This window comes from Rhipicephalus sanguineus, chromosome 1, assembly GCF_013339695.2.
Source record: "Rhipicephalus sanguineus isolate Rsan-2018 chromosome 1, BIME_Rsan_1.4, whole genome shotgun sequence".
NCBI lineage: Eukaryota > Metazoa > Arthropoda > Arachnida > Ixodida > Ixodidae > Rhipicephalus > Rhipicephalus sanguineus.
In genome coordinates, this window is record NC_051176.1 from 300,932,352 (window position 1) to 300,947,965 (window position 15,614).

At 43.7% G+C, this 15,614-nt stretch overlaps 1 protein-coding gene across 1 annotated transcript in view; it reads right to left on the reverse strand.

Annotated features, from left to right (window-relative positions):
- Window positions 1–15,614, reverse strand: part of LOC119379374 (uncharacterized) — a 53,348-nt gene that overhangs the window by 30,109 nt on the left and 7,625 nt on the right. Inside the window, exons 7-10 of the mRNA XM_037648687.2 lie at window positions 15,441–15,569; window positions 8,000–8,155; window positions 4,732–4,847; window positions 4,405–4,611 (exon numbers count right to left, since the gene is read on the reverse strand). Of these exons, the coding sequence (XP_037504615.1) occupies window positions 4,405–4,611; window positions 4,732–4,847; window positions 8,000–8,155; window positions 15,441–15,569 (608 nt within the window). The remainder of the gene's footprint in view (window positions 1–4,404; window positions 4,612–4,731; window positions 4,848–7,999; window positions 8,156–15,440; window positions 15,570–15,614) is intronic.

The following is a 15,614-nucleotide window of genomic DNA, read 5'->3' on the forward strand; positions in this document are numbered from 1 at the left end:
TTCTATGGGAGGGTAAGTGGGAGTCAGAAAAAACGCATTATAGCCAGTACTGCACTGTAAGCAGTTACGTTATAAGTGGTCTGAGCTGTAATTTAAAAACAGATAAGCACTTTAATGTAAACATTTTGACAGAAATCTGTCTGGCACTGCACATCGAATGCAAAGAATAAGCGGTTTACTTGTTTTCAAACTATTTGCTGTTTTTCCTGACAAGATTCTGCTTTGACACACCTTCATTCAAATTTTGTCACTTCCTTTTCATGGAAAGTTCCGATCCGACATAACAGAGTGGCTGTGTTTCCTGTGCGGCGGGCACAGTCAGTTTCAATACCACCATTAAAATTCAATGATGAATATTTCAAATTACGTGCAAATTTTGTGATGTCTAAAAAATGGATGTGACATAAATTAAGGTGGCTGACAACTCTACCATATAATATAATAATATCTGGGGTTTAACGTCCAAAACCAAGATATGATTATGAGAGACGCCGTAGTGGAGGGCTCCGGAAATTTCAACCACCTGGGTTTCTTTAATGTGCACCTAAATCTAAGTACTACACGGGCCTCAAACATTCTCGCCTCCACCGAAAATGCAGCCGCTGCTGCCAGGATTCGATCCCGCGACTTTCGGGTCAGCAGTCGAGCGCCATAACCACTAGACCACAGTGGCGGGGACTCTACCTCATAAACAATGGCCCTCAAACAGTACTTAAAATGTTAGTTAACAAATTTTTGTTAATGAGCCACTTCAGTGCCATTTTAGTTGAAGTATTTATGCCTCAACATGTTTCTGTGCAAAAACGACAGGAGCCTGACTCTAATAGGATTTTTTTATTAAAAAAATGTATTTTCTAAAAAAAACACCCCGTATTGTAGCCACAAGAGAGCCATAGTGCACAACCTAAATGTATTTAACCATTCTCATGCATCATCACTTTTTTTTCTTCATATTACTAAAGGTTATATATATATTTTTCCTTTCCACTGCTTAGGAGTGTGCTGTTCTGCTCACGTATATACTAGAGCTGTGCGAATAGCAAAATTTTGGGTGCAAAGCGAATTCGAATATTGAAGTGTGAGTGCTTATCGAATCGAATATTTTTCGAATATTTCTAGAATATTTCTAGAATACTTTTCGAATACTTCGAAGCGAAATTGCAGAAAAAGAAGTTAGAGAGGATTCCTAAGCATATTCTTATGAGATAGCAACATGAAAGTGTTTCTTTTCGCTAGGTTGATGAAGCACTGGCGGGGTGGTGTTTCATAGTTCTCTTATCAAGAACGAGGCAATGTAGAGGCCGATTTCTATTTATGTACATGATTTGGTGCAACCTAAGTGTTGCCGACAACACTTTGCAAGTGATAGGAAAAGATGCCATTCTGTGGAACTTCTGTGGAAGCCCAACTGACGTGGCAGGCAAGGGTGAGCTCCCTTCAAGTCCGGAATTCCAAATCTGACTCGTAGACGTCGATGTATAAGAACATCTGAAATTTTGGATGCTAAAAAGCTTCGGCGTCTGATTTTTCAGACTTCCTGCCCAAATTTCAAGTCCAAAACGGCATTAATTGAGCCCCCAACTCTGCCACATCTTTCATCTCCATGTTGGAACCAGCATTTTCTTGAGTTATTACATTTGCAACCGTAGCGACGCTTGAAAGGCAGCTTTGCCGCAATATGGGGGTGTGATGAGGTGAAGCATATTGAAAATCTAGGGACCAGTTCCAATCGGACGTTGACTGTGTCTTGGCAAAGTACGACCGTAACGGAGCTTGAAAGGCAGCTTTGCCGCAATACCGCGGTGTGATGAGGTGAAGCATATTGAAAATCTAGGGACTACTTCCAATCGGACGTTGACTGTGTCTTGGCAAAGTTCGACCGTAACGGAGCTTGAAAGGCAGCTTTGCCGCAATACCGGGGTGTGATGAGGTGAAGCATATTGAAAATCTAGGGACCACTTCACATCGGACATTGTCTCTTGGCAAAGTTCGACCGTAGCGGAGCTTGAAAGGCAGCTTTGCCGCAATACGAGAGTGTAATGAGGTGAAGCAGATTGAAAACCTGAAGGGGTCACTTTCAATCGGACGTTGACTGTATTTGTTTTTGGAAAGTTCGAATAGTTCGAATAGTAAAATTCCAGTGCGAATCGAATCGAATAACAAACACTATTCGAAAAATATTCGAAATTTCGAAGATTCGCACACCCCCAGTATATACATATTCATGTGATTGTGTAGCAAAAGTGTGGTTGAGAATGAGTCCCTGTCATTCCTTGATGTCCATGTTTCATGCGCAGCGATATACAAAAATACTAATTCACACAGATTTCAGTGCTTTTATATGCAACTTTGGAACAAATGCAGTGCATACGTGCACGTGGTAGGTGCTACCCTTGCAGGCCTATAGTGTGGGCAATAAAATCACCTAGGTAATTTTACATTATAAAACCTCAGTCAATCAAGTCTTTAAAGATAGCCTCAAAAACTGTGTGACACCTTTCCTCAGCCTTTTCCCTCAGCAAAAGGCAAGACTACAAAAACTTTGTATGTATGTGAGATGTGTGATAGCAGGTGGGGGAGAAATGCTCAACCAGTGCATTGCAGTGATCAGACAACAGCATTATAGGCCTCTCACTGTTACACTGCCCATACAGGATTATCCCAGAAATTTTTTTTTTTTTCATGGCTTTCCAGGTCCTAAACAACCAATCTTCCCCTAACTTCACTGCTTAAAAATTTGGCAAATCCCACGCCTTGTGGGAATTGGTTTAATGCGAAGCAGTTGGCGAGTAATTGTCTATGCGACATTTTTCGCCTTTAGCCAAGCGTTACGAGATGGATCAATGTGTTATGTAAGTATAGTTGTGTGCACATCTTGGGCTTATCAGGAACGTCAACAACACTGGCCCTGACATAACGCCAGCACTCACATTATAGCACAGAAATCAGTATTATCCAAAACGAAATATATTTTACGGTGCGATGATGTGAATATCATACGTAACTTTCGTTAGCATATTCCTCAGGGGTCGAGCAACACTTGAATATAGCTTGCTGAATCATAGGAATACAAATGCAACGTTTATTGGACTGCTGTAAAAGCGGAGCCAACACTGGAGCCACAATTGACGTTAACCCATCATGGCGACTGTATCATAGGAGCACATATGTAATGTTTATTGCATTGTTATAAAGTTAGATAGCCACCGCTGCAACCACAATTGACGCTGTACTGACTTACGCCTGCATAGGGTCTTTTTGCAAAAGAAAATATATCAAGACGTGGCGAGGCTCTGTGGTAGAATACTTGACTGCCACGCAGAATGCTTGGCTTTGATTCCTGCTGGGATCCCGATTTTTTTTCTTTGCATTCATCGGGTCAACGCTGCCAATGTCAATTTTTCTTTGCGCTCTCGCATTTAAATTACCGATGTCTGTACTCGCCGTACGTGGGTAGATATAAACTGTCAATCACCTATGGCACATACCCGCATACTGTGGCCCGTGGTACATGGGTATGTGCCACACGTGTCTGGAGAAAAGTGTTTGACAATGTACGCGACAGGATTTTCACGTTATTCATGTCATGACAGTATATTCTTCAAGCCCTCTTACCCTCCCATGCCAATGTTGGTCTACACCAAGTTAAGTAGGACATCACAAGAGCACCCAGACGTAGGCGACTAGACTAGACTAGACTAGACCAGACCAGACCAGACAGACAGACAGACAGACAGACAGACAGACAGACAGACAGACAGACAGACAGACAGAAATGCTCAAAGTGCCTTCGGTTCGCTAAGAAATCCTTCCCATTTAATAACTGGTGGTTCCTCTCAATGGCAGCTGGTATATGTATGAAACACATGCTCTAGCAGCAGGCCATTACAGTGGGATTGGGCAGCACTTTTTTTTAAAGTTCTTATGACAGAATGGAATGAGGATGCTTTTCATATTTTAAAAGTGAGATTCTACAGTAACTAAAAGTGAAACCCACTGCATTATCTACACGGCCCCTTCTCACATTTCATTATAGGATGTAGACTGAAGTTTTATTTTTGCATTACTCTTCCCTGCTCACCTGCCTTGATGAAATATGTTCAAAATGTGTTAGTAGTGCGCAGATGACCCTTTAAAATGTTCAGGGAAGATGTTTGCTACCACATAATAGCACATTGTCACAGTAACAAACTTGCTCCCTTGCAGTACTAATCCCGTTGAAGAGAAACACAACTGTAAGACCAATATGCTGCATTAGTTACCTGTGCTTGATAAAAATGGTGATCGCACAAAGACCAGAATAAGGACACACAAAATGGAGACGCTGTGAGTGCAGCTCATAGGATCGGCAATAAAACATCAAACTAACATGCAGCATGCACCAACCCTTTCAGCAAAGGATACGAGCTGATGTGCAGGCCTTCATGAGCCTTAACAAGCAGATAGTCCAGGTAGCTCTCAAGCTTCTTTTCCACGGTTGTCTGAATCAACTGCAGTGAGTCTGCTAACATTGGTCGTGGTTCCACCTCACGAGCAAGTTCAGGGTTCAAGACCAGCTCACTGAATGCTGTCTGCACATTTTTTTTAAGCAGTAGAAGTGCTTCTTCAGACCTTGCAATGAGATGAGGACGACACTGAGGATGTGGTTCCCATGGCAACAAGATGATGCAAGATTAAAACAAGATTTCTAACATGAGTGCGCACGCATTAAGTGATGAAATTCGCACACACCTGGCAGCCAGCTCAGTGTTATTCGAGCCCGAGAGGTATTCAACAAATCCAGACATTTTAAGGTGTGCCCATTTTTTTGTGATTAGGCTGATGCATGTTGCTTCATCTTTTTGCAGCTGCAAAAAAAGGAAAAAGGACTGTGAAAATTATGCAGATCTGGTTGCAGTGACATAAAGTGAAGCATTTGCAAGAATCTGGCTATACAGCATTGTCTGGGGTTCTCCACAGTGTTACCGAATGAACCGTTTGTGTAGCAAGGAAGTGTGTGTGACTAAAGCAGCAAGGTGACAACAATGGCAATGATAGTGCAGTAAAAGCTCGTTAATTCGAACTAGGTTCATTCGAATTGACGCCCTGGCCCTGGGACAGCCCTGTGTATTTCTATGGGAGAAAACTCCCAATAATTCGAATGCGTTGGTATCCACAATGATTAATTCAAACTGGAGTCCCTGGTTTTCATCGCTCCTCACAGAAGTCAACCCAGAGTGATCACAATGTGTTGCATAACCAAACCAACCCAAGTCTACTTTAGATGCAAAACAACGCAACAGCATTTTTCTCAGCAGATGAGAGTTCAGACGCTGCTCTGCAGCTCCTGGGCAAGCTTCAAACGATGCTCATGGAGTCGATCGCGACAGAAGAAACGCAAGCACATGCGAATTGCTGATTACTTTTCAGTTTGATTGCGTTAACTCTTTCATGTAAATAAACATGTTTGGGAGCATAAATAGCGTCATATATTTTGACATTAAGGCTCACTGCTCACACGAATGCATAATGGTGCTTGTTTCTGGCGTATCACTGACTGATCAATTATTTCTGTTCGCTGTTAGAGCTTGTGGGGATCCGAGCCGTGCTTGAAGCCTCTGTGCGGGCATTTCGCCATTCTGCTGGTCCTTTCCCTTTCCTGTGACGGCAAGTGGCACCATCTTTCACCACGCGCCGGTTCTCGTGGTGGTGCTGCGCATGGTCTCGGAGGCGCGAGATTCGGCGTGACCGAGACACGTGCGCGGGGGAACGAAGCTCTCTCATTTCTCAAACAGCGCTGGGTAAGCACGTGTTTCCTTCTTGTCCGACGTCCCCTTTGAGAATCGCCAGACTGGGTGCCTCGGCATCCTCAACGGGCGTGTTTACCTTTGTGTTAGCTCCAGTTCCATACGTTAAGCCAGCTAGCGGTGCCTAGTGCTCGTGTGTGGTCTTACTACGCTGAGCTACACTTGCTGGAGGCCCACGCGTGCGGAGATTTGCCCTAGCTCTCGTGACCAGGCCCAGTGGCCATCGCGAGAGTGCACAGCATAGCCGCGAGGGACCTTTTCTCGAGCACCATGTCGAAGCTCACCATTGCCAGCTGTGACATGCTCACGGTTTTCCCTTGTGTATCGTCCGTGCGGGAAGCCCTTTGCTTCCCTGTGTCCCGGGAGCGGACATTGCGCTGTGTTGGAATGCCGCCAAAGGCAAATAAAGTGTTTGTGTGTGTGTTGTTAGATCGAACACTGTCTGTTGTGCCACATGGCGCTCAACGCCTTTGCCAGCTGAGCGCACGCGGAGCGGTGTGCTACACGTGAGCAGGCGACTGTGGACGCGGCCCTGTGGCTTGCTATAGTGAGTATCGAGGCTACCACAAGCTCCATGAACTTAATTTACGAAATCAACTGCCACAAATGTGTAGTAGCGCCCAATTCACGATATCGAGTCCAGACGTGGCTTCTTTGCCTTCTGCCCGTGCAGTGTGGTGCGATGTCTGTTCATTAGCAATGGCAGGGCGAAGTTTTTGTACTCCAGCAAAGGAATGCTCCATTGTCAGCTGGGCAGTACCTGAAGGCAGTACAATGTAGTACAGCATCTACATAGCCCTAGCTGCTATGAGGAACTGACTGAGAATGTGGGCCAATCCCAAAGGTAGTAAAGTATGGTAGTAGAGCTACAGAATGGGATAAACAGGAATGCTTTAGCTTTTATGGAAATTCTTTCGTATGTGACCAGATGCACGTGAAAGGCAGTGGTAGGATTTACTACTACAAAATATATTGTTTTATCCCCCAGTCTGTGACCAAATGGGAACTGGCGCACGTGCATGTGCTCTAGTTAGTGTAACGTGACATGCTGCACATACCATTGTCTTAAAGGCCTAGTTGGCAATAGCATGACAAAAGCATGTGGGCATTTGTGGCCTCATGATAAAAGTGCTGGGTGGCTGAGGTTCCATTTATTGAAGATGTTCAAAATTATGCGTGACAGGAATCTACTGCTAAGTGCCTGGTATGATCTAAAGAATGCTTCATATAAAGAACAGAGGCAAGGTTATATGCACTAGAATAAAAAAAAAAAACATGCTTTCAATATTTTTACCCTATCTGATGGGCACATGCACAGATGTGCTTATGTACCACTTTTGACATTGACAAGGTACACTGCAGCAAGCTGCTACACAGCCTCAGCATGTAACCTTTTAGTGAAGAGAATGAGCACAACGGCGGGGAAGAAAGGGTACCCAATAAAAGCTGACCTTCTACATAATCTTAATGAGCAAACACCAGTAGAGGAAAAAGGAGGTGGTGAAATTCTTTCCAAATGCTAAGACAGTGCAAGATCGTCGTCCTGCATTAGCTGCAACGTTTCCTTGTGGACGAGGTAGGGCCAGACAAACCTTTGAATCCCAGGTTTATGGTTCACATGTACAAAAAAAACGCATGCAAAGCATAGAAGAGATAGTAAGCCTATCAATCAATGTGCCATGGCATTGCAAGCATGCCATCTGCTGCAATCTTTGACCTATTCAGAATGTCTCGTAGGACTACAAATACCCCATAGTGAGACCCCCTATGACAAAGGCCCAAGTAGCTGTGCGTACTCAGCAAGGGATAGCAGCAAAAAAATGAGATTACTCAATGTTTGTTGGGTGAGGCTGAGCTCAGTGGAATGTGGAGCCAATGTCACAAAGGTGATGCTCACTAAGGTTGAGGAAAAAAAGAAAGAAAAAGCCCGTACAATATGCCCATAAACATAAAAAAAAGGTAAAAACTTAATTTCTTTGAGTTTTAAAAGTACAATAGGTAAGAAATCCCGCACCCAGTGCACAGCTCAATTTCTTGTGGTATGCCTATGCCAGGACAAAAATCTGCGTTTATGTGGTGTTTGCACTTTCAAAGCACATCAGGTCACCTGGAGGAACTGCAAAGAGCGGTTTGGTCAAAGGATCTGCGTTGAATTGCAAGCAATCAAGCAATGATGTTTTCAAGCGGTAGACAGAAAATGAAAACCAACAAACCTCTGCTCTACGAGAAGTGTCGGAAAGGCGCGTGATTGCACTCTCCAAAACATCAACAGTCATACGACAACGACCATCTTCTGGATTCTCCTGAATTGAATGTAGATGCTTCAGCAGGCTGAAGAGGCTATCTGCTAACAACACTTTGCTGTTCACCTGTCAACAAACACACAAAGAAAACATGCCTTCATCTTATAATGAGTTGGTACAGTGATGGCAAGTAAAAAGACAGACAAAAAACAAACATAAACAAGCACATATATTTTGTTTTGTTTCTGCCCTTTTAATAACACAGAATAGAACACAACTGACAGGATGGGCATTGTTTTCGCCTGCCTTATACTTTTGTGTTTGTTTAAGTTGCCCTACATCGACAAAATGATAATGCCAGACCAACTAGCCTGACAGTCAGTCCCACTTTATATTCCTGTTCTTTTTATTTTTAAATGGGCCTAGCAACACTTTCCTAAGTTATCGTACTATAATCTCACCGTTGGTTTCTGTTGCCTAACCAATCTCCTGCTGCAAAACTAGCTTGAACATGTCAAGTATATAAGTAGAGTTATCTAAAGTTAGGTAACTCTGCTTATACTTGAGCTGAAGAGCCGTGCCCTTTCTCTCGAGTATGCTTGAAGCTACACAGAAGTGGGGAGGGGGGGGGGTGACAAAGGGGTAATGTTCGGCCCAAAAGGTATGCGGCTGTGCATCACGGCCTTGAGAATTTTCTCATCGTTCTTCTTTTACCACATTGGTCACTCTTCTGTTCAGAGATGTGAACCACCAGCACGTGGAGGCACACCGTGGGCGTACGCGGTATCTACGTGACGCGGCACGTGGCACACGGCCTTCGAGATGGTCGCTCCCACTTGCTTCTACCTGCTGCCTAGTTTCCCACCTACTCTGTAGTTAGCCGAGGAAACAGCAAGTGATTTTGTGCCTGTGTGACACGTAATTCCAACTCCCTGCTGCAAGCAGTGCAATAATACTTCGCCAAGATGTTCACAGGAGCCTCGACTACAGATACGCAGCATTTTCAGACTATCTTGAAAAAGTGTCGCAGGGCTCAATTGAAGAAGTCATGACACAAAAATCTGATATCTTGTTTTTTCTGTAGCAATAAGCAGCTAACAACCCACTTATCAAGGCTGGAAACCTCATTTGCGCGAGCGTGGAGTGGTTAATTATTTGGAGACGTTTTTATAGTGCGCAGTTGCAGTTTCGATTTTAGAGAGCGCCGAAAGAGGCAGGATCCAGTGGGGTTTTCACGTAAACATAGCTGGCTACGTGAACACACAAAACCGCATGCACATGAGCACTGCGCTGACAACTCTTTTCAACGAAGGCTTCCTGGGTGCCCCCATAATCCCATCTGGGATGATGTAATTCAGTGTGACCCCCTAAAAACGCACTGCACAGGCAAGGATGCCAGCCTTTGTACTTCCATGCAAGTCCATAAAGGAGGTGTTTTCTCTCCCCAGAAGGCCACCTTATTCCATATGGTCTGGGAGTGCCAAGACAATCCCAATATATCGGCCAAACATAGTCCTACAATAGTCCAGTGGGAGGCGACCTTGTCCAGTTCTGACCTAGTGCAGCAACAAGCCCTGGTCCACCAAGCCCGGAAAACGGCAAGAGCCAATGGTCTTCCAGACTATGAGGTCCAACCACTAGCAAGTCAACTTGTTCGAAATAAATGTTGTATCCTTTCTTTCTTTTTCAGGTGAAAAGCTCTGCTACGAGAGAGCGCTCGTAAGGAACGTGGCAGCCAACACAAAATTGTGATGCAGGTGGTTGGTTGTTTACATTCAAAACAAGTTGGTGTTGATGTTGTAAAGCGGTGCGTTTCACGTGCATTTGCGCGACATGCACTTTAAAACTGATGTTCAATGGACACTAAAGGCAAATAACAATTAATGTCAAAGTGAAAGGTCAATGTCTGAGAACGTCTAAAACATCATTAGTGTCAACAGCAGTGCTCTAGTAAATGTAGGACACGATTTGCGCCACAAGTGGGACATTTTGGAAATAATCCCGATGACGCGAAAGAGCCCAGAGTACAGTTAACCACTACTAATCAAACTAGTTGCAATAAAAAAAGAACCTTCTGTACATCACAAGACGTAATAAAATGCTGCTTGTTCGTTTCTGTTTGATTCATGGAAGAAAGAACCTCTTGGCGCTACCATGGGCAACGGCGCGAGTGGTTCAAAAGTTCCGTTTTCGCCGAGCTGCGCGTCTCAGTGGTAGTTTCGGTATCACATACTGCTGCGTGTGCTTGGCTCTCGCTATTTTCGTCCTGTCGATACTCTACTTCTGCTGCTGCTGGCCAAGCTAAGCTCCGTTACAGTGAACTATACAGTTTCGGAGTGGCCCGTGGCTGCATTTTGGCAAGGTTGATGGCCGTTGTTGCGCAAGAAACCGTAGCTTCGGCGGCCGGGCAGTAAAGGCGGGCAACGTTGGGCACGGCAACTGCTACGTCAGAAAGTCCATTCAGGCGGGTGATTTGAAGTGCGCTAACGCCATGCAGACCACTAAAACGTGATTTTCTTTTAAAATAAGCATTTCCTTGGCACGAAACAAGCACTACGAGGTTTCTGCAACGTTATTGCAACAATCAACGTCGACTTAATATTTGCCTTTAGTGTCCCTTTAATATGTTCTAGGCTATATTAGCCGCTTATATTTTGTAGACAATGTGTGTGTGTCCACACAAATTTATCCCACAAGTTATCTCACCTTCAAAATTTTGTGTCAGTACTCCTTTAAAAACGTTGTCAAGATTAACCAATTCACTCAAGTCAAGTTATTGTTGCTGCTGCAAACAAAGTGTCTCAAATGAGAGAGTTTTGGCACTACTGTGTTACCATACCAGCCAAGAAGCGCTCGTGCATGACCTTTACTATGAGGAAAGACTTCCCATATAAATGTAGTACACTAGGCTGTAAAGAGGATATATTGTGGCAATGTGGGAAGGCCAAGCCAAGATGAGCCAAACTAGGGGAAAAAATTACGTCAGTAGGAGGGCCTTCTCCAAGTTTACCTGCACCTTAATCTCATGGAAGGTTTTACCCAGAGCTAGAAGCAGACATATGGGCTTTATGCAGCCTATCTAGGATGAGCCCACAAAAAAACAGATCAAATAGATGTATTGGTGAATGTGTGGAAGTATAATGCAGACATGGACAGATACATCTGCAGATATACGTTAAAAATGGCTCAGTTACCAGGGTCATAAATGCAAGCTGTCAGGTTGATGGTGTCATCTTGTGGCAGAGAATGTACAGTCGAGCCCGACTATATCGAACCCGTTTATATCAAATTATCCCGTATATCGAACAATTTCTAAACACGGTAAATTTACATTGAGAATATATAGCAAAAGTTACTGTTACATCGAACGAAAATAGCAACGACAACCGATATATCAAACTCCATGTGCCTCAAAAGTGTCCCACAAGTTGGCTTTCCCTTGCAGTGGCGGGGAAAACTGCCGGCGCCACCCTAGAAAAAGTGGTTTAGACCCGGTTGTGCACGGGCGAACACCCCCCTGCAAGAAATGATCCTGGCCCGCTGCAGCACTTACAGCCAATCAGAGGCCGTCGTGCTTTCTCCGAGGTACAGAGGCGGTAGAAGTGAGCGCCATTTTTTCTTTCTTTATGCTTGTGTGCCTGCTGCTGCCTGTTTTCCTCGAGTCCTCATTCAGCGTGGTCCGTGCTGGTGGTGTTGCCTGTTGGTGCTCTGTGAACCTTCGTGTCAGCAGGGAGCTTAAGATCGACTTGCTCGGAGCTCTTTCTATGTTGAGTAGATCGTGGGCAGATGTCACGAAGGAGACGATCCAGACCTGCTTTAGGCGTGCCGGCTTCCGCATGCCTGATGATGACACCCCAAATTCCGATGACAGCACTGAAAACACCGCAGGTGTTTCCGCCGAAGTTTGGAGCGAGCTGGCAGAGTTCCCGGGAGCTATCGACGGATCGACATTCGACGAGTTCGTCAGTGCGGACGATGATGTCGCCATCATGGGTGAGCTACAAGATGAGGACTACGTTGCAGACGTCGTGCCGACCACGAGCCAAAGCGACAACAATAAGGAAATTGACGATGGCCCATTGCCTACATCCTCCGAAGTGATTAGTGCACTTGCGTTGGTCCGGCGCTATTGCGTGAATGTGGAAGGTTGCAGCCTCAGCTGCTCCGACTCGTTGGACAACGTGGAGGCGTGTGTGCTGTCGCAGGCAGCGAAGTCGTTGACACAGAAGAAAATCCAGGACTATTTTGTTCCAAAGTAGGGCACGCAAGTAAGCCACCATATTAATAAAGTACTTTTCTTATTGTTATGTGCCTTTGTGTCAAAATCCTATAGCGGGCCTATATCGAATTATGCCATATATCGAACTAATAAACGTTTTTTGGCGAGTTCGATATACCCGGGTTCGACTGTAACAAGAAAGGAGACGGCTAATATCACAGTAAGTATAACCATTACCTACCTATATGATGACGACGTAATTCATTGACAGCGATAATACAATCAACATACTGTCCCTTTTGTTCAGGAGAACAACAATTTAACAAAAAGTCATTTCACAAGTTGTTTAAAAATAACGGCATAACATGAATGTATCACAGATGCTGCTATGAGAATTGCTACAGCCACCCAAAGTTCTTGTAAACTGGTATATATTTCCGTAAAGAGTAAATGTACGCAGCCATGCCAGAACTCCTTCAGCATAATGGTCATTTCATGCTTGGCACAGCTGTGTTATTCTGCAAGGCCTGTATATTGGCCATTACCGTCATTGCCATCAGACTACTACATGCATCAATGCAGTTCAAACATTTTCGATCATTGCGGTATGACAATACGCAACAGTAGTACTTTTAATAAACTGTACGGTAACGTGGCAGAGCTACAACTCTCTTCGATTACACTTTGCTACGCCGTGATCAGGCACACTTGAGCAATAGGCTTCTGAGCAGAAAAAGTAAATGTTGCTACTTTGCTACAGACTGTTCATTGTAAAATTGTTGCAAAGCTTTTCTCAAGATCAATCCTCCAGACATAAGACAAATGTGTTCAAGAAAATCGGCAAACTTGATTTAATTAATTTAAGGTTCCAAACTTTCATCGGACTTAGTAACCAGCTATTTCTGGCAATGTGGTGTCACAACATGTGAAAGCCACACAAAGGGTGCTGATCTAATACATGGGTACCACCCCTAAAACAAGTACGCTGTGTAAAACTTGGAATTTCATTGAAGACACAAACTGGAAATTGCAGTTTTGCAGTTTATAGGGAACATTATTTACAATAAACTTGTTTGCAGAACTTGCAGAACAAAAGAAAAGTGACTGCTTAACCCTTTCTCTACTGCAAAAAATGATGAAAAATGTAACTTTTTAATGTGAAGGTTACTGCTAGTTGGTGCTCCATTGCACAAGATCTTGACAGTGCAAAAAATGAACGAAGGACAAGCGCTTGTCTCTGTCCCCTCGCTTGTCCTTCGTTCATTTTTCACACTGTCACTATCTTGTGCAATGAAAAATGTGCCGGACATACCAGAATTTTTCATTATCAGTTTTTAAAGTTCTTTTTCTGAATAAAATGGCACCATTCAATCTGGCAATGTTGTTTAAGTTGCCAAATTGCGTAAAATACACGTTTGAAGAAGGCTTTTCTTCTGCAAGGCACTCGTCACTATCCAAGTTGTCACAGCAGAAAACATGACTTTTCGCAACGCCTTACAGAGTAACAACTTGAGGAGGGCTAGTTACCTAGTTCATACTCAGAATTAAGAATTAAACTGTGCAACTAAACAGGAATGTCCTGTTGTAAGTTTCCTTTGTGTCGTTGTTCAAGCTGTGCTGTTTCATCCTCAGCCTTACAGAGCTATTGCCTGATGAGGAGTCGACAAAATACTTCCTTTTGAGTGTGCTTTTATTCCCCTGCAGCATGCAGGGATTAGCCTTATTTCCCGCACAGGCCTCAGAGGAGGTGGCAATAAAGACACAAAGGCATAGCAGGAATAAGTGTGGCCATCTAGCACAAAAAAATTACAACTAGATGCTATTTGACAATTTTAGTCATATAGGTTCTTTCTGTGATGCATTTATGCTCATGACGACTTATACTCTTCGTCGGCAGTAATGGTACATCTCATGACAATTATAGTTGTCAGCAGTAGAAAGGGTTAGTATGAAAAATCAATAGTACAGCTTGCCAGTTTGCTTCACAGCATAATAAAGCATATTTAACCCTTTGAGGGTTTTCGCCGTACATGTACGGCAGAAGCTTCCTGGTACCAAAGTGTTTTCGTCGTACATGTACGACATAGCGTTTACTTTTTAAAACGCGCGCCTTTTTCGATTATTTCTCTTACTTGGCCTGTGCTGCCACGCTTCGGGAATACGTGGAATTTTTTCAATGTGCCGTTGTCTCTCCGTCTCTTTTTTTTTTTTCCAAAGAGGTGCGGCGGCTTTCACTTGCGCATCAGAACGCACGCACGCAGTCCGGCTGGTTTTGGTTTCGTCCTTCGGGTGGTTTTCACTTCTTGCGCCCACGAAGCTGATAGCTGTTTGGTTTTTAATCTCTCAAAGGGTGACCGCTTGTTACTCTCTCATTTATTGCTCCCCGGGGCGCAATTATATCTGTTTCCGTGCGGCGCTAAATTACACAAACGCCGCCTCCGTGATTGCGTTTCGTGTTTTGGGGTCTCGGAAAAACTAACTACGCCTTGTTGGCGATAAGACGAAGGATTACTGTCACTTTTTCACTTGTTTTGCTTTCCGAACGGGTGCACAACCATAGAGTTTTCTTCCATGCGCTCACTGACGCAGTTCGCTTACGCTATGGAAGAGCGCGCCAGTTGCTCTGCTGCCGGTGAGTCGAGCAGCGATTCTTCCGATGCGGACTATTCCCCATGTGCCGAATCAGAATCTGATTTATTGGATTTCAGTTTGTCAGACGAGGATTTTTTGACGAGTTCAGACTCCGATAATGATCAAGGAGCGACATCTGAAAAGCGTGTTCGGCGAGCCATGCTTCAAAGACTATCACACGCTGAAAAGTTTTTAGTGTTAGAGCACGAACATTTTTAACCGTAAAAGTACTCTGGTGCGCTTATTTTTGTATGTCTGTGAGCTATGTTTAATACAATGCATAATTTTTATTTATAAAAAACAGTTATGTTTTTTTAGGATTGTGCTTGATTTTAGTACGAATAAACCATGTGTATGTAACAACAAAAATTATTTTTTTTGTCACTTTACAGTCACGAAAAAACATTTTAGACAATTTTTTTCTTAAATCGACTAGTCTGAAGAATTTATTTCAGCAATAAAATAATTACACATTTTTGGACTGGAGTTCGTGAAAAAATTTGACCCTCAAAGGGTTAAGCTGCACATGCTTGTGCTAATATGAAAAAGAAAATCTCATACCTCACTTATTACAACCAGCAGGATGCTGCTTGTAATCACTACAGAATGAATGATGTATGGTATAGATGAATGAAGAGCTGTAGCAAAGAAGACCAGCAGGCTGTGAATCTTCTCATCTTGTCTATGATCCTGTTTAAACCACAAGGAAAAGTCAAGGAAATTTGTTTTAATTAC